This window comes from Pistacia vera, unplaced genomic scaffold (assembly GCF_008641045.1).
Source record: "Pistacia vera cultivar Batoury unplaced genomic scaffold, PisVer_v2 Contig40, whole genome shotgun sequence".
NCBI lineage: Eukaryota > Viridiplantae > Streptophyta > Magnoliopsida > Sapindales > Anacardiaceae > Pistacia > Pistacia vera.
Window position 1 is genome coordinate 2,154,266 of NW_022196224.1, and position 26,139 is coordinate 2,180,404.

General features: G+C 34.8%; 3 protein-coding genes and 1 pseudogene across 5 annotated transcripts; 2 read left to right on the plus strand and 2 right to left on the minus strand.

Moving 5' to 3' along the window:
* The first annotated feature begins 4,641 nt into the window (after positions 1 to 4,641).
* Positions 4,642 to 5,406, plus strand: LOC116141606. The gene has a single exon (XM_031427084.1). It carries the CDS (start codon positions 4,642 to 4,644, stop codon positions 5,404 to 5,406), a length of 765 nt encoding a protein of 254 aa, XP_031282944.1.
* A 3,654-nt stretch (positions 5,407 to 9,060) lies between these two features.
* LOC116141607 (homeobox-leucine zipper protein HOX27-like) lies at positions 9,061 to 17,298 on the minus strand. The gene is made up of 4 exons (XM_031427085.1): positions 16,963 to 17,298; positions 16,794 to 16,873; positions 16,585 to 16,700; positions 9,061 to 9,251 (listed from the first exon to the last, which is right to left on the minus strand). The coding sequence occupies exons 1-4, from the start codon at positions 17,284 to 17,286 to the stop codon at positions 9,061 to 9,063; spliced, it is 711 nt and encodes a 236-aa protein (XP_031282945.1). The 5' UTR covers positions 17,287 to 17,298.
* Positions 17,299 to 18,521: 1,223 nt separating this feature from the next.
* LOC116141646 lies at positions 18,522 to 20,898 on the plus strand (annotated as a pseudogene).
* A 153-nt stretch (positions 20,899 to 21,051) lies between these two features.
* LOC116141647 (protein MRG2-like) lies at positions 21,052 to 25,770 on the minus strand. Of its 3 annotated transcripts, none has more exons than XM_031427130.1 (10): positions 25,608 to 25,770; positions 25,275 to 25,328; positions 25,144 to 25,157; positions 24,528 to 24,670; positions 23,797 to 23,837; positions 23,498 to 23,602; positions 22,774 to 22,853; positions 22,442 to 22,611; positions 22,095 to 22,179; positions 21,052 to 21,471 (listed from the first exon to the last, which is right to left on the minus strand). In XM_031427130.1, the coding sequence occupies exons 1-10, from the start codon at positions 25,737 to 25,739 to the stop codon at positions 21,357 to 21,359; spliced, it is 939 nt and encodes a 312-aa protein (XP_031282990.1). In that variant the 5' UTR covers positions 25,740 to 25,770; the 3' UTR covers positions 21,052 to 21,356. The 3 variants fall into 3 exon arrangements, with proteins under 3 accessions (XP_031282990.1, XP_031282989.1, XP_031282988.1); XM_031427129.1 differs by having other exon boundaries at positions 21,052 to 21,450; positions 25,569 to 25,770; XM_031427128.1 differs by having other exon boundaries at positions 25,569 to 25,770.
* Positions 25,771 to 26,139: the final 369 nt, after the last annotated feature.

The window sequence follows — 26,139 nt, forward strand, 5'->3', positions numbered from 1 at the left end:
AGGTGACCAGGGGGTTCAACGCCATCGAAAATAGCCCAGATTCGGTGAAAATCGAGACGGTGCGCAATCACTGAGGGTGTAATTGAAGTAATTTCAAAATAAGATGGTTATTTTTATAATTTTAGTAATTTAGGGGTTAAAACATAATTTATTAATTTAGGGTTCAAGGCATTATGGTAATTGTTAATGTATGTCCTAGGAACCAATCGTGTCGTCGGTTCCAAGGCATTAAGTTTTGTGTATATATGTTATATATTTTGTGTATATATATATAATATATTATATATATATATATATATATATATATATATATATATATATATATTATTTTTTAATCTTAATCAATAGAAGAAACTGTTTTTATTTCACATGTGGTTTATTGTTTCATTTATATATATGTATTACATGTGAAATGTCCGGATGCATGATACAAATCTTTAAAAGATCAAAATCATCAAAGCATTCCCTACATATGTAATATTAATTGGGCAATAATATTACATAGTAGGCATGCTGAATGCCTTTGTAGAATATCATGTGATTGTATTAGTATGGGTGATTATAAAAGTTATATCACTAGGGCATTAGCATGGATAAGCGGTTAGTAAACTGTTTATCGAATATGACCATTTATGATGAATCACATGGACATTTAAAATGTAGTCAATGATTTATTATAAGATCGTACTAGTGTATTATTAATCCTTAGACCTGAGATATCACAGTTGGATTCTGCATAAACGCATATGATTCATATGGTGTATAAACACAAGGCTAATCATGTCATGTGTTAATAAGCTGATTTGACCATGTGTTGTTTATGTGTGAGGACAAGTGATAGCCAAGATGGGATCCGTTGACTTGGTATAGATTGATATCAAGTTTCTAGACAAATGTCAAGATACATTGGAAAGGGGAAATCTCCAGCCGAGGTATATAAAATGTTACTTGAAAGTTTGTTTCTTGGTGACACATTCCATATGTATTGATTGTCAATTTGATATAAAATTAAGATAAGGATTTTGACATACCATGAATCCATTCTTAATTGGGATTAAACAACGGAATGATTTGATTATACAACGTGTATGATTATAAAAGGGTTCGTTGGAGTATATCTTCATTGTGACTTAAGGGTTATGGAGCATTGCTAGATGTCTGTCATAATCAATGGAAGTTTTAATCATAAAGATTTATGATAAAACATATGGAAATAGACTATGATATTGGGCCCACGGCTAGACCGCTGTGAACCTAAGAGGTCACACATAAAAACTAAGGAGAATGTAGAAATAGCCAAAGAGAGTTGATTATCCAAGGTTGGCTAGCACCTACCAAGGGTAATAAAGTTATTTATATTATTATCATTGAATTAGATTCAATAAAGGGTTATATTAGTTATTATGAATATTTTAAGAGTTAAATTGCTAATTGGAATTCAATGGAATTCCAATTCATAATTAATCATTTTCTTTATATGAAATTGGATTTAATAATGGGTTGTAATTGTAAACATGTGAACAATTTAAGAGTTAAATTGTTATGTGAATAATTTAAGAGTTAAATTGTTAATTGTGATTAAATGTTAATCCAATGTTGTTATTTAAAGAAGTATAACAACTTCATAATAATTATGGAATTATTTACAACTCAAAAAACAATTATGGAATTGTTTAAGGAAGTCCAAAACAATTATTGAATTGTTTACAAGGCTACATATATAAAAAGAAATATATATAAATTTTTGTGTAAAGATCAAAAATCTGTAAGAACCCTAAATATCTCTCTTGGCCTAATTCTTCTTCTACCTTGGTGTGGATACTCTTTTGTTTAATTTCTCTTGAAATTAAAAGTTTCCAAGGTTGCTAAGGACTTAAGGTAACATGTTATACCTTACTTGTTTTCAATTTGATTGAAATTTTTTGCAAAATATGAATATACATGTTATAGTATCACATGCATTATTCTCCATGTATTCAATCTTACAAATGGTATCAGAGCCAAGGATTTGATCCTTATTTGTCTAAAATTGGCCAAAAAGTTCATGTTCATATGCTTAATAATGTCGTGTAATTTTTCAAATTTTGATTTGTGAAGTTACATGTTAACTTGCTTTGTAAGATTTGTAGATCCATGCATATGTATCCTTTATATGTTATAAAAATTTGTTTTGATCATGTTAGTTGACTAGCAAAATTTGGCCATGGCATAGTTTTTGAAATTTTTAATTTCAATTTATGTTCTTATGTTTTTTGTTTGAAGAACATGATGGTTATGGCACAAGCATCAAGATTTAATTGAAATTTTGATATTTGATTGAAGTTGGCCAAATGAGATTTGGGTTAAAATGTTGCTTTTTCAATATTTATGGCTTGAAGAATATGATTCTTGGTGTTTAGAACATTGTATGGATGCAAATATGTCAATTTTGATGAAAATTGATCACTATGTTTGGCTTACTATTTTTATCCAGATTCTGGGTCCTATTCTCCAAATAACGTTTGACTTACTATTCCAAGAATATTACCCTATTTTTTTAATTACTTTTAGACCCCATAAGGTTATTAATTTCATCAAATACACCCTAAAAAAAAAGTTTAAAAATTATCAAAAACACCCCCGCAACCCATACTCGCCAGATTCCGGCAACCACCATCGGTGGTAGCCGAAATCTATACAACGGCCACCCTGCCGACCATAAATGGCCGGAAGTTCACCGATCTGGCCTTTTCCGGCCAGATCCACCACGGATTTGGCCGGGAAAGGCCAGATCTGGCCGTGAACGACGGCCAAAGAAATGGCCGTCGTTGAGGTCAACGACGGCCAAAGATGGCCGTCGTTTTGGCCTTTTTCGGCCGTCGACGGCCACGGCAGGCCGTAGATCTGGCCTTTTCCGGCCAGATCTGTGGTGGATCTGGCCGGAAAAGGCCATAACGACTCGTTACGACACAGATCCGACCGGTCTGTGTCGTAACGTGATTTTTCGGCCAGATTCCGGCGGTGGTGGCCAGAATCTGGCACTGCAGGTGGTGGGGGTATTTTTGTCAATTTACATGTTGGGGGTATTTATGAAATTAGCAAACTTAGGGGGTTTTTCTATAAATTTTTAAATTTTACCTCGTAATACTCCCATATTCAATTATCCAATACTATCCCCAAAATCCTACCCAAAATAATAAACCAAACGCATACGATGTTGTTTACATAATTTTGATTATGCGAAATTTTGGCCATGACAAGTTTGTAAATTAATTATTGATTAATTAGCATACTTGTTTAGACAACTCAAATTAATGTTTTAATAGTGATTAAAATGTTCATGGATGTATAGAGATGAATTTTGCTCATGCGAGGAATAGTTGCATATTTTTTAATTAGGTGCAAAAAGGGTTTTTGATCTTGATTGACATAATTTGTTATGTTACATTATGTTTGTTAAATATGTGATTTAATAGACATTAAAGGGTATTAAGATAATTTGTCTTAAAAAGTTAAGGGTAAAATTGTCTTTGTACCAAAAACATGGAAAAGTAGTGTGAACATAATTAATTATGAATTATGTGTTTGATAAGATTAATTGGATTAATGTATATTAATATGCCATGTGTCTTATAAGATAAGTATAATTTTCTTCACCAATTTTTAATGGCCAAATATTGGTTGAATAATTGCTTATTTAATGTAAATGTTACATTATACCCTAAAGTTTAATAAATTATTTTTTAATTAATGTTTATTGATGGGCAATTTATTGAATATAATTTATATATGGGATATATGTGTGTTATATTTACATAATGCATATTTGTTATGTTTGATAATATGTGATGCCATATTGAAGCATGTAATATGCTTGTATGTTTTATGCATATTAATTATGCCATTGTTTATAGTTAAGTTTTAATATTTATATGAAGTGTTGAAACTTAATTTTATGGCATGACATTTAGTTTTAGGTTTGCAGTTTGCAGTTTGGGGTTTATGTTTTATATTTAGTTGATACATATGGTGGATATGTATAGGGTAGATATTAAAATATTAACCTAGAACAAAACCTAATCTTTAAATCTTCCCTAATTAAAATATTAAGTCTAAGCCTTCCATTATGAGTCAATTAATTCTTTGTCATAGAATTAGAGATCCCAAGATTTCTATTATATGAGGGATGCTAATTTATGACCTAGAATTGATTGTCTTAGTTCTTGGATAGAAATTCATATTATACCCAAGATTTCTATTATGTGAAGGTATAATAGGAATTCTATTTTAAGAAAGCATAATGAGTCGGATTTAACTAGTTTAGGGTACCAAAATTTCCATTATGTGAGGTATCTGAAACTAGAGGCAAGGAAATGAATCATAGCTTATATGGTGATATAAAAGGAAATAGTTTCCTACTTATTGAATTTAATGGACCAAGATTTCTATCATGTGAGGCTTATGAAATTTGATAAGAATTTGATTCCCCACTAGAAATTTTAGTCCAGCAAAATTTTCGAATCTTTATCCAGAAAAGTATAGGATTTGAATAAAATAGTGGGAGCTAATTAGATTAGTTTAATAAAAGATATATATAACAAAACACTCATAATGTTTTTAATTTCCTTACAGCATCTCTCATAAAATATAAAACTGTGAAAGATGAATAATCTACTGTTGAAAATCCTAGATGATAATAACAAGGTAGTTGGCCATAGTAATTTCAATGATTGGCTGAGGAAACTGACAATAATATTGAATTCAGAAAACGCAGCTTATGTTTTAGACACGCCCCTGCCTGAACCTCCTCCTTCTGATGCTCCTTCTGATGAGCATAGCAAATATAAAAAATGGAAGGAGGATGAACTTAAAGCTTGCTCTTATATGATGGCATCAATGAGTGACGAGCTCCAGAGAAAGTGTGAAAAGATGAAAAGTGCTAATGAAATTTACCTCGCGTTACAAGGGTTGTACCGTGAGAATTCGAGGATAAGGCAATATGAATTAAGTTCAACTTTATTCAGAATGAAGTTGAAAGAGGGTATGTCACTAGAAGAACATGTCATGAAAATGATTAACATTCTAGGGCAATTACATGCCATGAGAATTGAAATGCCGGACACGCTCAAGGTGGATTTAGTTCTCCAATCTCTACCTCCAAGTTTCACACCTTTCATCAATAATTATCATCTCAATAGGATTGAGATGAAACTTCTTGATTTGTTGAATGAGATGCAACAGTTTTATGATCAGAAAAGAAAAGGTAAAAGGCAGGAGGTTGTAAGTATGACTTCTTCCAGTAAGACTAAAAAGAAAAAGCCAATGAAATCCCAAAAGAATCTGGGAACAAAACCCAAAGGAAAGGGGTTTAAGAAAAAGGTTGCACCTCAAGCCAATAAATCAAAAGAAAATGGTCAATGCTTTTAGTGAAAAGAAAGCGGGCACTGGAAAAGGAATTGTCCTTTCTATCTAGAAAGTCTTAAGAAGGCTAAAGCTCTTCTCATTGAGACGATTGGATCAGGTATGTCTCAATGCTATGTCATTAAATTTGAATTAAATGTTAGTTCAAATAATTCAACCTGGATATTGGATTTAGCTGCTACTTCACACAGTTGTGTTTGTTTGCACGATCTGCAGAATAGTTCTACTCTAGCAAAAGATCAAGTCATGTTAAGAATGGCGAATGGAACAAATGTTGCTGCCGAAGCCATGGGAACATGCAGTTTGATGCTCTCATTAGGACACTTTTTGTATTTGTACAATGTACTGTATTTTGCTAAAGCCATTAGAAATATAATTTTTGTTTCTGTATTATGTAAATATGGTTACAGTGTACAGTTTAATAGAAATGACTATTTAGTTTATTTTGGAAATAAACTTGTTGGCAAAGCTATCAATACAAATGGTTTGTATGTGCTAGAATTAAATGGTCATAGCATAAAGAATTCCATAACTAATAAACGAACTCAAAATGAAATTAATCCTAAATTACTTTGGCATCATAGATTAGGTCATATAGGAGACATAAGAATAATCCAGTTAGGAGAAAGTGGACTTTTAAGTTCATTGGGTTCAGAACTTTATCCGACCTGTGAATCTTGTCTTCAAGGAAAAATGACCAAGTCACCCTTTAAGAGTAAAGGGGAAAGGGCCAAAGAATTGCTGGAATTAATACATACAGATGTATGTGGACCATTTAATGAAATGGCCAGAGGAGGTTTTCACTACTTCATTACCTTTACTGATGATTTTTCAAGGTATGGGTATTTGTATTTAAAGAAATACAAATCAGAATCTTTTGAAAAGTTCAAAGAATTCAAGAATGAAGTAGAGAAACAAACTGGAAAGAGAATTAAAATTCTACGATCAGATCGTGGATGTGAATACTTAAGTACGGAATTTCAAGATTTTCTAAAAGAAAATGGGATTATATCACAATTAACTCCTCCATTTACACCACAACACAATGGTGTATCTGAAAGGAGAAATCGTACTTTATTGGATATGGTGCAATCGATGATGACTTTTAAGGACTCGTCGATTTACTTGTGGGGGTATGCCTTACAAACAGCAGTGCATATTTTAAATAGAGCACCATCTAAATCAGTCCAAAAAACACCATATGAAGTGTGGTATTCTTAACTATTTAAAGGTCTAGGGTTGTCGAGCTTACGTCAAGATTGTTAAAACAGACAAGTTGGACATAAAATCTGAAAAAGGTCGATTTATAGGATATCCTAAAGAAAGTTTAGGATATTATTTTTACTTCCCTACTGATTAAAGAATTTCAATCAGTAGAAATGCACATTTTCTTGAGAAATAATTCTTAGAAGAAGGAGGTGCAGGAAGAAAAATTGAACTCAAAGAATATTCCGAAGAGTCTCAAATCGATCATACTCAGATAGGTGAACCAGATCAAGAACCTTCAACGCATGACACAATGGTTCCAGCTCGTAAATATTCTAGAATATCTCGACCTCCAGAGAGATATTATGGCTTTCTACATGAAAAAGTTTTTGAATCTTTTTCAGTGGGAGAAGTTGATCATGGAGATGATCCTAAAACTTATGAAGAAGCGATATTAGATATCGATTCTGGAAGATGGCTAGAAGCGATGAATTCTGAAATAGAATCTATGTACTCTAATCAAGTTTGGACTCTTTTTTATCCTCCAGAAGGAATAGTTCCTATTGGTTGTAAATGGGTCTTCAAAAGAAAGGTTGGCGCAGATGGAAAGGTAGAGACCTATAAGGCTAGACTGGTAGCTAAAGGTTATACTCAGAAACAAGGGTGACGCACATAATATGGTTAATTTTTTTTCTTTGGATATAATTTGGATAGTTTTGTAGTGAATACGGTATTTGTGGAATAAAATTCTAAAACCAACCAAAACACTCCAATTTGGAGTGTTTTATAAACCCCTCAAAAATACGCTATATTGGTTCTGAGGGTTTTTTAGCTAGTCAAAATCAGTACATAAAAAATCTGATAAATAATGATTTTAGAACACCTTAAAACTAGTTTAATTAAAAACCTCTCAAAACCATTGAAAAAAAACTCTCAAACACACTCTTAGACACTAAACAAAGCTTAGAAGGACAGATGGGACAAATATATATATATATATATATTAATGGTAAATCAGGTATTGTACAAAAGAAAGAATAAAGAATAATTACCTAAAAAAGGGACACCCCTTTACAGTTTAGACACACTAGGACAACCCAACGGACAAGGCAAGGCAAAGGCGAAGAAAAGCCAAAGGAAACACTAGCCAAAAGCGCAGGAAACGCAGAGAGCACTAGATACTACTGTTTATACAAAACAAAAGCCATGCAAAAAGAGGCTTCAGCTTCTTGTCCCACCAAAAAACTAACAAAAAAAACCTGGAAAACTGATTTTTACCTTGACAAAGAAAGCAAAAGGAAATTGCATAAAGCATGAAGCCAACTTAGACTAATACTTCGTTACTTATAAAAAAAATGGAATAAAGACTTTTTAAGTAATGTATTTGGATTTGAGTGATAGTCGTAAACTAATAAAAGACATTTGCATAACTAAAACTTCCTACCCGCCCTTTCATACTCGTTCTCTAAAGCCGTCTCACCGGGAGAGATGAAACCAGAAACTAATTAGCATGGTCCAGCTCCACACAACCAGTTAAAGCCGTCTTACCGTCTCTGAGTTTGTTTGATTCTTGCACTTAGAACCTTAATTTGGACTAGTTAAGTAGAATAATATTACATCAGATCATGAATTTTGGTTTTAACAACTGTGAGTATGAAATGGTCACGCAAATGCAATCCTCCAGATTGGTTTTGTCTTGTAGATTGCACACGCACGCATGCATAACAGTTGGCGTCCACAACCAATTAATATATCTTCATTAGTTCAGCAGTCACTGATTTTTCTTTTTCAACTGCAGCGCTAATTCTACATTAACATCTCAGGTTACTGCATAACTTTTGTTAACCCATTTAAACTTATGATATGTGTATTATTTAGTCTCCACATATTGATGGATGGTCTTAACACCTTAATTAATAGTAAGGGCGTCTGCCATAGTGTGCAGCCTGGCTAAAATTAATGGTGCTCTTCATTTTCTCGCTTTCTGTCTATGGAGGCTGCAACCGTACGATAATTTTATACATTCCAATTGAGCAATGTTCCCGTGTAAAAAATTTCAGACAAAAACGCTATTTAGTTATATTCTCCTGCGATTCGATCACCTTAACTACATGACAAAATGAATAGCTAATGTTCTCCATGAACACAAGAAAAACCTGTTATATCCAACCAAGATCTCTCTGTCACACCCTCGCATCAACCATAGACCTTATGCTTGAAATTGAAAAAGGAATAAACACTCTTATTGATTAATATAATTCGGTACAAATAATGAAATAAAAGCTTCATTACATAATTTAAAAGCAAACAGAGCTAAAGAACTCATCATGAAGAGAAATAAGTACTTAACTACACCCGTAATGACAATTTATGACCAAAACACAATTAACAAATCAAATAACAACGATATGTTTAATAAAAGATTGAAAGAATCACTAGTGTGTGAGTCGCTATTTAGTGTCCCTCACCAGGACTTGGTCCAGATTTCGTGACTCCTAAAGTCTGAGCATCCGTGAACTCGTGACCCTTTCCTCCTCCACTTGGACCTCCGGTTTTAATAGCTTGAATATTCAAGCCATCGAACAGAATCTCGATCCCTTTGTTTATAGGGTTCCGGGACGGCGCATCATTGAGAGGACGAGCTTCTGAAATGAATAGAGAAGAGCTTACTAAAAGAAGAAGGAAGAATAAGCAAAGAGACTTGACAGTTGTAGCCATTTGGAAGGTGAATGAATGCTTTGGTTAACTTGGGCAAAACTGAATATTCAGAGAAAGTTGTGTTGTTTGATATGCAAAAAGAGTGGAGCTTGGTGTGGTATTTATAGAAGCGCGCAGCAACGTAGAAATGCAAGAGCAAAATTTGAGTGAGGAAAATATGAGGAAGTTGGCCGCCGTTGAAACACGTGGGCGTTTGTGACAAATATGGGGCCGCCTCCTCATCAAGGAATGAGAAGTGAGAACGTCAGTCCTTAGGTTGAGGAAGGAACGCATTAAAACAGAATGTAGTCCAAGTTTGAAGTTTCATCTAAGTAGTTGAATATGAAGTTTGATTGAGATAATTTTCTTCATTAATTTACTTAATTGTATGTATCTTTTTAACTAATAGCTTTTCCCCTGCGTAAGACCCTGCGTAATACTTTTAAAAAGGCAATGTTGAGTGGGATTTGGGGACCAATATTGTCTGCTCATTGGCACCAACATATAACAGTTTGTGCGAAAACACATCATCATCAATATATACATTGATGGTTTCATGTCACCGTTAGATTTGAATGAAACTTCTGGTCAAGGTGTCATATTTGACGGTGATGAAAGCATCATTTCCCATTTCCCCTCTACAGTAATATCTCCTTGTAACCATTTATACAGGTAGATGCATACGGATTCCTTATGGTTGGATGGTGGGGTCAAATTGAATCTGTATGCTTCCAGAGGATAATTCCAAGTTTTTAGTATTCTGCTGATTGCTTATGTGTGGCAGAAATAACAAAAATTAATAAATTTCCATTCTTTCCCTTAGTTTCCTCTTCGATTCTTGTATATACCAAACTAAAACTTATGATAATCACATTCATGTGATAACCCCATAGAAATTTATGAAAACTATTTTCCATTTTCGTCAAAACTTGAGAATGTTCAACCAAATATTGTATTTTCTACCCCAATATATCATCTTTCTCAGATAGTAACAGGGAATCTACAAGTTTTCTTTTTATGAGTCAAAGTTTAGGTTAGTCAGATTAGTGCACAGCTAGCTAGTCATAATTTTCTTGAACAAGAATTGGAAATTAGAAACGTTGAATACGGAGATTCAACTTTAGATCCTACAAAGAAAGTTCATTCGAGTAACTGGATTCTAAGGAATGGCCTGCCCAGGATACGACCACTAGTGCTTTTGATGTTTGGTTAGACGAGAATGGTTGATCTTTGTATCGTAGCTTTTGATTCCTACCCTTTGGCTTTCACACGTGGAACTAAATTAACAAACAAATTCAAACTCGATCAAACTACACTACTTTAAGAAATTTAACTTGCACTTAGTATCTTTTTTATATGTACTAGATTGGACTAGAGACCGAAATACTAGAGTCTCAAACACCCAAATTCGACCTTATGGGTTTACATGGTTATGCAAATAGGATTTGATTTACATGGTTACACCCAAACACTTGAAACTTTTCTATTCTACCAAATCCAATTCCAGGGAACTACTCAAATTTGATGTTGCGTAGCTAAGCATATTCTATATAAATATCTTCATGTAATTGGTAACTAAATATTTCTATTTCCATTATAGTTATGCAAGTAGGATTTGATATCATTGCTTGGGAAAAAAGTTTACAGTTGACCAATATTGTCAAAGGTTTGGATGGTAGATAATTGTATGGTCAGCAGTCATCAGCATGAATAAGGGATTGGAAACTTACAAAGACGTCAAAATCAATCTCCTGCATTCAAATTTAACATCTGAAGCTACAAGGAAGATTTTTTGAGTAACTGAAATTCCAAAGAATGTCCTGCCAATGATGTGACTATATGTGCTTTAAGCCTCCCTGGTCTTGGTTTACTATGGAAGTATACTGATTTGGGCAAAACAAGTTTGTTGAGGGATTTTGTTATAGAACTTAATCGCCAAGTGCACGTGGTGTGAAATTTTAGAAATTTTAGCCTTCCCGAACCCGATGAAAGAGTATGATACCACCATTTACAAACAAATTTAAAGACAAAATGAGAGTTGAGGTTAATTTAGACAGTTAATATTTGGGGTGTGTTTGGTTTAGGGAATATTGTATTACTGAGAATGTTATATCAATGGAAAGATAAATTACCTTAAAGATTACTGAGAATGTTTAGGGAAATATGTTTGGTTAGTTGGAATAAATTGGTGGGTATACTATATTAATATGTTTGTTGAAAGGAATAAATTAGTGGATATGTTATATAAATTACTAAATTGCCCTCATTTTTAAATAATAATATAATATTATTTTTTAATAGTTCCTTTTAACCCCTTACATTTCATATTTAGCTAAAACACCCCAGCATCAAAAAAGTTTAAAATTTAATAAAAACAGCACCCCCCCCCCCCCCCCCCCCCCCCCCCCCCCCCCCCCCCCCCCCCCCCGAAGCCATTGTTGGCGACCTGCCACCGCTGCTGCTGACGGAAAAAGTGGAGATCTAGCCTTGCAACAACGACCGTTTTACGGCCAAATCTTCATGGCCTGCCAAATATGGCTGGTCGTGCCCCATTTGGTTGCGGCCAGTGGTGGCCAGATCTAGCCACCACTTTTGGGTAATTTTTTTTAAATTTCAAGGGTATTTATGTTCTAAAAACTTTGTATATAAGGATAAAATAGTCAATTGGTATTTTTGTAAATTGTTTTTAAAACAAGGGCATTATTGTCTTAAAATTTTATTAATAAGGGATACAATTGTAATAAAAATAAGTAATCAGATCACCTCCTATATTATCAATAATAACTTACCGAAATCTTATATTGCTTGACAACCAAACGTGGCAATCAAGTAATATAAGATGACATTATCTCAACAATCTCCTATTACCCTTAACCAAACACACCCTTAGTGTTTAACAATTAAGGCTAGATATTAAGTCTTTTAAGTATTTTTTGCATTTAAGCCTAAAGGTAAAAGGTATATATATAGAGAGATTTATAGTGGGTCATGGAGAGAGGTGGTTGAAATGAGTGGAGAGGGATAAGTTTAATTAAGTCATAAGGGGGCTGCATGCTATTTTAAATTGGCTAATGTTAGTTTCACATGCTTTTGATTATTGCGTCTGGTATTTTAAAATAAGTCAATCTTAACAGGTTGTGTCATATACACATTCTCTTCTAGGTTTTTGTTCAAGAAAGCTGATTTGACATCCATCTGCCAAATTTCATAATCTTGATATGCAATAATCGCAAGCATAATTTGGATAGACTTAAGCATCGCAACCGATGAAAAAGTTTCTTTATAGTCAATGCTATAAACTTATTTGCAACTTTTGGCAACTAGTTGTGCCTTATAGGTATGCATGTTATCGTCCATATCAGTCTTCTTTTTGACGATCCATTTACACCCTATGGGTTTTACCCTTATAGGTGGATCCACCAGAGTCTATACTTGTTTCTGGTACATGGAGTCCATCTCAAATTTCATGGCTTCAAGCCATTTAACAGAATCTGGATCCGATAAAGTGTCATCATAGGTTCTGGGTTCATCATCTTGGTAGACCAATACGTCACCATGCTAAGTCACGAAAAAACCATTTCTCTCGTGCTCACAACGTATTCTTCTAGACCTACGTAGCTCCTGTGCAACTTGAGGTGGTTCATTTTGATCCACAGACTGTGGAGTAACCTCCTCATGATGTTCAACTATATCTTGTGGCACATCATCCCATCCTTCGTCTAATGTATCATATGGTATTAGAACTTTATCGAGTTCTATTTTTCTCCCACTAGTACCTCTTAAAAGAAATTCATTCTCTAAGAAGACGCCAATACGAACAACAAAAGTTTTACGCTCTTCTAGGCGGTAGAAATAGTATCATTTGGTTTTCTTAGGATACCCCATAAAAATATATTTATTAGACTTCGGGCTTAGCTTGTTCGAAATCAATTTCTTGACATAAGCTTCACAACCCCAAATCTTTAGATAAGACAAGTTAGACTTCTGCGCACTTTATAGTTCATATGGAGTCTTATCTATAGACTTTGACAACACACAGTTCAGTATATGGGTCACAGTCTTTAGGGTATAACCCTAGAATTAGGTATATTTAACTCAATTTGTCATACTTGGCATAATTGTTACTTTGAGAATATCCTTATTGTTTATTTGAAGAACATACAAAATATTATGAAACAGTTCCATAAAGAATATTATTTATACTAGAGGACAACAATCCAAAAGTAATAAAAGTAATACTTTTATTTGTCTAAAGTAAACATAGAAATATCATTTCTCGAAACTAAGGGTAAATCATAGCAATCCATAAGTTCCAATAACAAGCCCGTAGGCAAAGTCAAACAATAAAATCATTTAACTAATGCAACATCATGTGCTCCATTTCCAACTTGTACGTCCACATCTTCTCAACTAAGTGATCTACTCTGCCGCAGTCCTTACACATTATTAAAAATGTGAGAACCACATCCAGTGTCAATGACCTAAGATATAACCGGAGATGAATAGATCTCAATACACAGCTTTAGAAGAAGAGGCGTTCTTCTTCTTATTCTCCAAGAAGGCCTTGTAGTGTTTCCTCCTGGGGTCCCACCTTTATTGATGTCACCCTTAAACTTAAGAGCATCCATGGCCGGAAACAACCTTATCAGCTCTACCAAACGTCATTCGGGACAAGTCAAGTCTTGGCATAATCATGAAGTTCCCAAGGTTCAATCCTTAAACCTTAAAAACCGAGGGGCTTCTGTTATGCCTAAAAAATCAGGGTTGACGTGGACTATTGTCAACAAGAGCCAATCAAAATTCAGGAAGGATTTGTACCGTCTAGACGTTAACACGTCGCATAATGACGGAAGAGGTATGATTCTCGTTAGTGCAACAGGTGAGTGCCAGACTTGCGAGTGGCCAGGAATCGTCCACCTGCCCAAGCCCTACGTAATTTAAGGATATCTCTCGTATAGACAACCAATAAGAGGTGGGTTAGGAATTATACCTCACCTGTCGGACTACAGGCTCATGATTATTACCTTGAATTCTCCCACTCTAAATAGATGACTCCCCTCTCATTTATGGGATTGACTTATCTTAGTCCAAACAACACTCTCTCTCTCTCTCTCTCTCTCTCTCTCTCTCTCTCTCTCTCTCTCTCTCTCTCTCTCTCTCTCTCTCTCTCTCTCTATATATTTATATATATATATATATATATATATATATTCTCTCTAGATTGTAACTCACCTCGCTTTACTTTTATTTAGCTATCATCAAGTATCTAAGACTTTTGTGTAGATTAAGTATAGGTGTTAGTAAATGCGTTTAATATTCGCGTGAAGGCTTAATGCAAATTGGTATATGAAACACAAAGTCTTCGTCTGTCCATCTCCTTAATTCGTTTTCTTTGCTTACTCCATTTCTGGTTTAAGAAGATTGTTGTATTGAGCTCCTATTTTCATTATTGTCTGCAGGGGTTTGATGCTCCAATTTAACAATCTCATATGTTAATGTTCACCTCGTTGCCCAACAACTAAGACAAATTGTTTTCTTCTTTTAGAATATAATTATGGAAGTACAACATTCTCGCATTAAAACACATGAACAGACTATTTGCTTGCACAAGTACCCACCCCTGAAGGTATATGCATATATTTCAGTATGTCTTCAGTTAATATATTATGCAAAGTTAGATTCTGAAAGAGCATACTTTACTCAAACCTAGGAGATGCTTCTTAACTATTCAGAGAAATTCGGTTGATCATTAAATTGAACGTGTTTGGTAGATTTTATTTGAAGGCATAGACTAATGTATAGACATGCATGCCATGCTTTGTTTAAATCATAAAGAAAGTACAAGCATTCAATTTTTCCTTGCTTCTATTATTACCCCAACACATACAGTAAGCCTCTTAAATATTAATGTTCTACATTGGGCTGGCCGCTGGCGGTTCATATGGGCAGGTCTTAAGTGACAAATTTACAGTTCCTTGTATTATCCTTTTAACATAGAATGCCCGAAACTGAGATAATTACTCATTTCCCTTCCCAATTCGCACAAAAACAGACACCCAAAATTTGTCCAAAGTACGTTCATTCACTTTCAGTCAATATGACTGTAGAATTCAAGGGCTACGTATAAGAGCACCAGATTAATTATAGTCAGCACATATATTTATAAAAATTTACGATATTGGTTAGATCAATATGCGTCAATATAAAATGCTCTAATCTAGTATGACAGTATAATGCCATTGGCGGTACGTCATAGTATAGACAACTGTAATACAACACAAATGTAAGAGAATGTCTATGAGGGTGCCCAAGAAAGTGACGGTATTAAAGATAAAAAATTTCCTGCACTGCACGCCCTAAAAATCCACTTCAAATTTAGTAGCATCTACTTCAACTTTGTAGAAAGGAATCAAGGCCAATTTGCTTTTGATAACATTAAGTTTTTCAGTACTGCATCAACTCAACCACATGGGAGGTGACTGGTGAAGTATTGATTAGCTCTGATATATTTGAGATTCTGAATGTCAAGGTGGGACTGCACAGGCAGAATAAATTGTTGGTGTTACATTATCGCTAATGAGGGATAGTCTTCTTATGGCAATCCCAGATTAATTTTCTGGCGACAGCAAATTTATCTAATTAAACTTTAATTATGATTAATGATTATTGAACGCATCCTTATTCCTTACGTTTAAAATTAAAGGCCAAGTTTCAGCCATTAATTCGATCTGCTTATGTAGCTACCGATTCAGTCCAATTCTGTCAAATTGAGAAATTTCGGTACCCCTTTGATTGGACTGTATTTTGCGGTCTTCAAGCCATAAACCATTGATGTGAAAATGGATATCCCTGTAGACCCGTCATATGTTCAGTCGCAGGAAAGAATTATCGTCCACTTGCAGGAACAGAAGCATAAAAGTTACATTGAATGTTACGGACACCGAGATTGTGCATCGAATTCTTATACCGAATTACGTGTCCCGTGACTCACACCAGTCACGTTTCACATTACAAATATTTTGCTAGTGAACGGGAACGGCCGTTCACTTACGATGGACTTCCGTCCATATTATATGGATAGGAGTTCATTTACTATGGACGGGAGTCCACATTTAAAGGACGTCAGTTCATCAATAAATTAAAAAAACCATATAAACAAAAATAATGGAGACCGTTCATAGGTTATAGATGGCCGTCCCTAAATAAAGGACGGACATCCAAACTTTAAATAATAAAATTTATGGCCGAAATTAATGGACGGGGGTTTATATGTTAATGGACGCGTTTCCATTATTAATGGTTTAAAAAAATTATGAAGTCTTCTGTTTTCTTCAGTTAATGTTTCACAGCATCTCTTCAAATACTCACAATCCACCTCAGTTTGCTTCAATTTAGTCCTGCACAAATCAATCATTTTATTAAAATCAACCCATCCAATTTTAAACCATTTTTATTGCCTTCACAGCTCAATCAAAATTATTAATGAATACCTTGCTCTTCTATTCTGAAACCAAACTTCTACTTGGCGTGGACGAAGATTAAGTTGCTTTGCAAGGGCAAGCTTTTGTTTCTGCATCGTCATCCAACAAATTAAATATATATAATATACATATCATCAAAACCTCATAAAAGATTATGAAAAGTTGAAACTTTACTTACAGGATTAAGAGTATTGTGTTCTTTAAAGCTTTCTTCGAGAAAAGCAGATTGCTCTTTAGAAAGCCTGAGTTTCTTTCTAGTGCAACCATTCTCGTCTTCATCACTAAATCTTGAAGAACCTCTCTCACCCTCCGTTTCATTACCATTACCATTACCAAAATCTTTCTTATGCCCTCCACTGTACATACAAAAATCCATCTGGAACGAAGATGCCGCGCTGTTGTTAGGTGAAGAAGATAAAGCACCACCGTCTTCTGCTTCTTCAACTAAAGGGAATTTGTTCACATCAAATCCTCTTGCCATTTGCCCTGAAGAACCCGCCATAGAGCTCCCTAAAAAAAAATCCCAAAAGTGATTAAAAATAAAACACAAGAAGATTGGATTTCGAGTGTTAGTTTGGTAGTTTTACCGTTATCAGATGACCAAGGAAAGGCAAGAAGAGAAGGCGTATTACTTGAAAACCTGATGCCTTTTCCCAGATTAATGGATGGGCGTCTACTTGAAATAATATACCGCAAGGCAGGGATGGGCGTCTACTTGAAATAATATACCGCAAGGCTGGGATAGCTGTCCATAACTGATGAACGGACGTCCTTGCAATTCAGTATTTTATTTCAAGTATGGATGAACATCCATTGTATGTGGACACCCATCCATTATTTAGAGACAGTTGTCTATAACATATGAACGACCGTCTATTATTTTTGTTAATGTGTTTTTTCTATTTACTGATGAAGGGGCATCCATATTATATGAATTACCGTGAACGACCGTCTATAGTTTATGAACAACCATTTACTTGCAAAATATTTGGTAAATTTATACGTGGTTGGTTTGAGTTATAGGATACGTAATTCGATAGTCTCGGTGCCCCTATCATTATTGTAATCAAAATGGCAAGTGCTAATGCGGACAGCTTGGTTCTATATAGATTGTGGACCCAGCATAAGCTGATTTTATTTGCCACACCAACGCTACATTATTAATTATACAAAACATTAACTTCTTTTGACCAACGAGATATAATTAATTTTATCAAAGGAATTAATCTAAACTTCGGTATTTTTTAACCGATTCTGAAAATTAATAAATATCTAACATAGACTTATTAAAACGCATGTTTTCTCTGCGCTTAACAAATTCCCAATTATAAAACTATTATATTGTACTAGGTTCAAAGTTAACCTTTAATTTAATCGATTAAAGTATTATGGCTTCATATCAGTCTCCCAATTTGTCCTTCATCAATACCATAGAATAATTATGTCTCGATTGGCTTGATTGACAAATAAACCTTAGAAAATATAGAATATTTGTTTCGAGCAATCATGCAATGCAACTTCTTGGCCTGAACGGCTGAACCTGCTCTCATAGCCTAGGGCCGGCTTTCCATACTCTTCAATTAATGGAATGGACTACAATTTTGGAGTTGAAGGTAAAGTTGAAATGGGATCATTTTCATTTAATTTTTTCCATGCAACTGAATATTAGACTTTCTAGCTTTCACATTCGAGCTATGGACATTATTAATAGTATCCCATAGAACAGGCAGGGCACCCCATCCCACGTATGGATATCTCAATTTTCTTCTTTCTTCTGTTTCTCCTGCAAACTCCTCCAAATTCATCTGCAACATTTCAAGTTCTTGAAGAAGGCTCATCATTATCTGTGGACAATTCAAACGACTATTTGATTTCAGCAAATGGTGTTTACTCTGCGGGGTTTTTCAACGTTGGCGACAATGCTTTCTGCTTTGCCGTATGGTTCATCAGTTCCTCGCGTCCCGTTGCGGCTTGGATAGCTAACCGCGACAAACCAGTTAATGGAAAAGGCTCAAAGCTTTCACTTTGGAGAAACGGGGATCTTTCTTAACTGATGCAGGTGGAATCCCCATTTGGAACTCCAAAACCAATTCATCTTCTCTGGCTAATCTTGTGCTTTTAGACACTGGCAATCTTGTGCTCCGGAATTCGGAGACTGTTACCCTCTGACAGAGCTTTGATTCACCAACAGATACTCTTCTTCCTGAGCAACCACTCACCAAAGACACACAACTTGTCTCTTCAAGAAGCGAAGGAAACTTTTCTTTGGGCTTTTACAAGTTGTATTTTGACAATGACAATGTTCTCCGTCTTCTTTATAATGGTCCTGAGATATCCAGTGTGTATTGGCCAGACCCAGGGCTGATAACCTGGAACGCAGGCAGGACAACATACAACAACAGTCGAATAGAAATATTCAACAATCTAGGCAGCTTCGAATCATCAGATCAACTTTCTTTCAAGGCAGCTGATTCTGGCATGGGACCCCAAAGAACACTGAAACTTGATTTTGATGGAAATGTTCGAATGTACACCCTACAAGAGGCCACTGGGACTTGGAGTGTTTCTTGGCAAGCCATTTCTCAACCATGCATGATCCATGGCATCTGTGGACCAAACAGTCTTTGCAGTTATTCTCCTGAATCTGGTCGGATATGCTCTTGCTTACCTGGATTCAAAATTAAAAACCCCACAGACTGGTCTCATGATTGCCAACCTGAATCGCAGATTTATTGCAACCATACGGAGGTCGGTTTCCTCCCTCTCTCACATGTTGATTTTTATGGCTATGATATTCGATATATTCCAAATTCCACTTATGAAGATTGTAAAGACGAATGCTTGCAATCGTGTGACTGCAAGGCCTTCATGCTCCTGTTTCGAAACGGTGTGTACAACTGTTATCCCAAATTTCTCTTGGTTAATGGACACCGTTCGCAGAATTTTGATGGAGTCATGTACGTCAAACGGCCTAAAGCTAGAATTTCAATATCAAACAATGACACATCCAAGAAAATATTTTTGATATGTCCAAGGGTACGTCTTACTGAGCTTGAAACAATGTACAAAAGGCCCAAAGAAAATGAATCATTGAGGTTGTTGATCTGGTTCGCCTGTGGTGTTGGGGGAGTGGAAATATCCTGCATCTTTTTGGTGTGGTGTTTCCTACGTGGAGGTGATGGAGATTTGAATGCAACCATTCAAGGATATATTATCGCTGCAACTGGATTTAGAAAATTTTCTTACATTGAGCTTAAAAAGGCCACACTGAACTTCAGTGAAGAGATTGGAAGAGGTGCAGCAGGTACTGTGTACAAAGGGACCTTGTGTGATGGACGAGTCGCAGCAATCAAGCGACTCAATGAAGCTAACCAAGGAGAAGCTGAATTTCTAGCAGAAGTAAGTACCATAGGGAAGCTTAATCACATGAATTTGATAGAGATGTGGGGATATTGTGCAGAGGGAAAGCACAGGCTTTTGGTTTACGAGTATATGAAGCATGGATCTTTAGCAGAAAATCTTTCCTCCAACGCACTTAAATGGGAGAGACAGTTCGAAATTGCAGTGGGCGCTGCGAAAGGTTTGTCATATTTGCATGAAGAATGCCTAGAGTGGATCCTACACTGTGACATAAAGCCGCAGAACATTCTGCTAGACTCCGATTACCAACCGAAGGTGGCAGATTTTGGTTTGTCTAAGCTGTTGAATAGGACTGGGCTCAACAACTCAAGCTTTTCAAGAATAAGAGGAGCCAGAGGTTACATGGCTCCTGAGTGGGTATACAACCTTCCCATAACCTCAAAAGTTGATGTTTACAGCTATGGGATAGTTGTTTTGGAGATGGTAACCAGAAAGAGTGCAACAGGTATGCCAACCTTTGACAATGAAGAGGTGACAGGTGATGGAAGATCGGTTAAATGGGTGCGGAAGAAGATGAATGCGACTAGTGCTGGAGAATCTTCTTCCGCACCCATTGTTGGGGTGTGATTACAACGCAAAAAAGATGGAGCGTCTGGTTAGAGTGGCTTTGAATTGTTTGGAAGAAGACAAAGATGCAAGACCTACCATGAGTCAAGTGGTAGAGATGCTTGTGCGTAGTGAGGATGAGTTATAAGCTGCTTGTTACCCAATTATGAAGTCTCCGATGTTATCGCAAACTTTTATCCATGGCTTCTGATGTTTCAGAATTAATGAATATATATTATCGTATACGTACTCTGGCAAATCAAAAGCATTTGTACAATAAAAATTTTAAATAAAGATTGGCTCCGATTCTGGGTTTAATTGTGTGGCATTATAAAGCTTTTCACTCGGTAAACTTTTCAACTAATCAAGGACAGCTACTTGGATTTTCCTCCTATGGTATTACTTATATACATACCATTTAGCAGAAAGATATAATCATGCTTAAGCTTATCAACTTGTTTCTGAAGACATGCAACAGAAGTTATCAAGTTTCTAAGCTTTCTAGCCAAAAATAATAAAGGAGATACAAAAGGCAAGAATATATCTACCAACAACAGTTACTTCCATGGTGTTATGTACAAAATGACGTCCACATGTTACCTAAGCTTAGTCATCTTCCTTTACGTTGGTACTCGTTTCAACATCTTCCGCAATGTGGTAAGTTGAAAGGAAAAAGGAACTCTGATTCTTTCGCAGGAACCTGCATGAAAAAATAACTGACCTGTCAACCAGCATAAGAAAATGACAAATAGTAATCTTCTGGGAAAGGGAAAAGAGAAAATTATTGATGATTACAAGTAAATCCAAACTATTTTCCAAAAAATTCCTCCCAGAGATGTAGTAGAAGTCTATATTTTTCACTCCAAGAATTGCTGAAGTTTTTCTCAAAGAAGTGCAACATTTTTGGTTTACAAAACATGACACCAGTAGGATGTTTGTAAAATTTGTAAAGCTTAGTTGAACTAACTTTTCTGCACCAACCCAGCCACATAAGGTACAGTCACCAGCTTCCAAATTCATTATTACTCCAGTGATGCAAAAGTTTTTACAGATATCCATATGCATTGAAGACCATCATAAAGTTCAAAGTGAATATAAGCAATCAAACTCTTTCAGCAATAGCCACCATCCAGTAGTTATACATCATATACAATTATACATTATATAGAGTATATCTTGTCATCAGAAACTGACTCTAGTTGAAAGATAAAATTATAATTGCCTAGAAACAAAAAAAGAAAAAAAAGAAAAAAAGAAAGGATTTAAAAACAACCAATGCAGTGAATCAGAACACAGCTTCTGCCAAGATTAAAATTTAATCATAAAATGATAAAGAGCTCATACTCGAGGAAGTCCAGTAACATTTGCTGCAACTTTGTCGATGTTTCCTCTTCAATTTTTGCATGGACCAATAACTCTGGCAATTTAACTACAAATGACAGATTACAGTAAACTAACACTAGCTAATTAAGATCGTTAGAACTTTTATATGACAAAGACGCAATAAATCATCTATCCCAAAAAGAAGAACATGAAGACCAAAAACTGAAATGTAGATCTTTATGTCAAAAATTCTTTGACGAGTTAAAAAATGCAATGACAACAACACTATCATTGCTTTATATAAGTGAACACATGAAGTGGTATATGTTTCTCAACACATTGACTTTGTCTATCAAGGACAAGCTTACCAAAGAGGCGTAATAGATGCTCAGCACCATATATAGTTGAGGGAGCAACCATAACTGCCATGGTGTCTTCATATTGTTGGCGCTCACTTTTGTACAGAAGCATTATTGGCAAAGCCTTGTCAAAGAAAGAATGTAATCCTTTTATCATTTCCCTAGTTGAATCAGCTATCCTATACAGAGGAAAGGTTTAATTTTTGCTTATGTATCGGAATTGTTGATTAGAAAGAAAACTGCTCTGCAAAACCAGCTAAGCCTTAACTATAACAATTCAAAAATTGCCTGAGTAGAAGGAAGAGATCAAAAGGACACAAATAGTCAGATATTGAACTTACAACCCATCCTTCTCCAACCTATAATGACGATATTTCTCCAAAATGTCATCCACAGTCGGGGTGCACGGAAGTTTAACAAGCTGCAAGAAAGGTCATATAATCAAATACGTACCATGTTATGCATGACACTGAAATACAATGATGAATGTTAGATACTTGTATACCGTATAATCATTAAAAAAAAAAAAAAAAAAAAACTTAGTTGCTCAAGTCTATTTTAACAGGTGGAGGCAGCAAATGAATGACATTACTATGTATACATATATTGACAACATAATTAACCAATGCCATCTAATAATCGAAATGGTAGTTAAATTAAGTCATTTATCTTTGATAGCAACGGATGGTAGACCATCCAACAACAGTAACTTATATTAAATCCAAAGGGGAATAAATCTCGCCAGAAAATGCACCAATGCATTCCTACTATTGCACTTTACTCATTGTAATTAAATGCCCATAAAATATAAGAACAATTTAAGAAGTCAGTAGGCTTTATATCCCATGGGTTCAAAAAATTAAAGCAAAGTACTTGTCATACCAAAAATTACTTATTAAAAAATAAGTAAAAAAAATGAAGAGTAGACATACATGAAGGGGAAACAGCAAAAGGCTCAAAAGAACAAGAAAATCTATACAAGTACTATAGAACCTTTGGTCTAGAATGCACATCTTCTATTATCAAATATAACAAGGTATTATGACAGGGACAGAATATAACTACCTTGCCCAGATGTGTAATTAATCCACAATCATCAACTAGTTGCTTCTGTAGAGTTGGCGGAATTTGGAAGTTCACAAAATTTTCCATTGGTATGTGGCCCTTTTCCTACCAATTGAAAAGCCATGGGCTTAGGAAGTAGATACACAAGCGATTGATGGATAACATTAAGTTAACTGGAACGAAAATTAAGTTAACTTCCATCAACTGAATGAATTTTCAGTTGAACGGATCCATAGAAATTAGGTATGCATGCATCAGCATAATGAAAGTTAATTAGGCAGATGTACACCAGAGCATACCTTATCAAGACAGTCATTCTTTCGTTTCTTGCCCCTTGCAACTGCATATAGCCAGACCAGCTTAGAGGAAATCTAATTTCAAGAATAATACCTCTGCTCCAAGGAACTCCAAAGACATTCATGAAAGCAAAAAACTTACACAGCCAGTTATTGCCTCAATCGTACACAGTAAAAGGTCACATTAATATTGACTAGTTCTCGTAAGAGCACATAACAACTTAAAGCAATGTTGCATTTGAAGGGCCTCCTTTTTGGTTGAAGGAAAACAATTGCTTGTTTGCCTATTTCTCAATAAGTCATCTCTTTTCTATTAACTTATCAGATATATCTAGAAAACCAAGGAAAATGTCCAAAGAATACAGCCACAACTAGAATGTCACTTCACACCAGAATCAGGGAATGCATGCAGAAGACATTGTTCTGTTTAATTCACCTTCAGTCCACTTTCAACAGAGTTTATGGTAACAGTTTAGTTTCTTTTCCCTTGTCTGTAAGGACAAAACTTATGATCCATCAATTATAATGCTTAACCCCAACTAAATGTAGGCATGTGATAATATGCTAACATTCCTGCTTTATGCAGTAGATAGTTCCAGTTTTATTGCTCAATAAGGACAAGTTAGATGACTACATGCAAGAAATTACTTCTATAAAAGAAGGACGAAAAAGCTTAACCCATAATTACACAGATTCAAGTTTAGGAAACAGATAAACATGAGATTAAACCTAACCATCAGTACTTCTTGGTTTCATCTGTGATGCATGCCCTAGCTTTAAATTCTTTGATTCAATTGTTTTGTTGTTGGCCAGCTGCCTTTGGACATTCTCATCTGTACGTTTCAGCAGACAATCCACACTGACCCATTCATCCCAGCTGTTGGAAGAAAAAAGTTCAAGAGACTAAAACTTCTGACAGTTTGTTATTAGTACAGTAAATCATCAATAAATGGAAAAATCTTAAGTATGCCAACTTAAAAGAATTAAAAAAAAAAAAATTCTTCATCTAGTATATTTGTTATAGAAAATTTAACACTTTCTACAAAATTGTATTATGGCGAAAATAAAATTAAAATTTTCCAAAAAAAAAAATCACAACAGCTATTGCATTAGTTGGTGTTATAAAGCTGTAAACTAAATTAAAATGCAACAAGTCTTAGAACTAATTCAACAATTATACTTCCAAGGTCTAACAATTTAACAATCTGAAGTTAAAATAAACCTTTATTTTTCTTTCAAATACAATTATAAGATCTAAGAAACCACCTGCATTTGTCCTGAACAAAAATTATAATTCATTAATTCTTCAACAATCTGTCATTAGTTATATAGACAGGTAGATAGACTCACATGTTATTCCACCCCTGCAAAACAGAGAAAAGATTATGCAATCAAGACACTTTAACAATAATATTCCTGTTCTTTCATAAACCAAGCAACTACAAAAATTAAAATTTAACACAACCAAAGACCATACTTACAAGGTAATGAACAAAATATATAGTGCCCTTCTTCCGGTAATGGACTTTTTTCACCTTAGAAGTAAAACAGACTATTATTGTCAGAACAAAAAATAATCCTTAAAAAAGGAATTGGTAGACTCTATAAATGCTGCAAGCAATTTTAAAGTCATATATGAAATGATTATCTTCCTTCAATTGGTCGAATTATTTACATAAAACTAGGTTCCGTTGATTCAAACAAACGATATAAACAATTTCCTACATTTTCACTCCCCTCAAACAATGAGAAAGAAAAGAAAAGTGACAGAGCACCTTGGCATCGTAAATGTGTTTGCAATGAAAAGCGAGGACCTTTTCATTTTCTTCAAACACGGGAGGAGAGTCGTCGTGTGTTTCTGTTTTCTCGGTGTCAGCGTCCATCTTCGTTGCATCATCAGACTCCGTGGCAGAATCGTTATTAAGCTCCGTGTTTGAGCTTCCCATTTTCGGCTGACTCGTTTTTATTTTAACTTTTGTAGCACCAACACACCGATTACTTAAAAGGAGGAATGGTATATTTATACCATTTTTTTACACTATTTTATAAGGGTAGTATTACATTTATTAACACTTTCAATTTACATAGGTTTTACTTGTTTAATAATAGGTCTCATCTAATTAAGTCAATCATAAACTCTCACATATAATTAGTAAAATGGATTAGTGAGACAGATTGGTGAGGTTAGTATTATTAATTTTATAAACATTATAATATGGCATATACTTCAATCATATAAATTCTCTTATAATTTATAATATTAAAAATTAAAAAAAATTAAAATTTTATATAATTGTGAGCTATGCTATATTATGATCTAATGAAAATCGGTTAAAAAAAATTGAT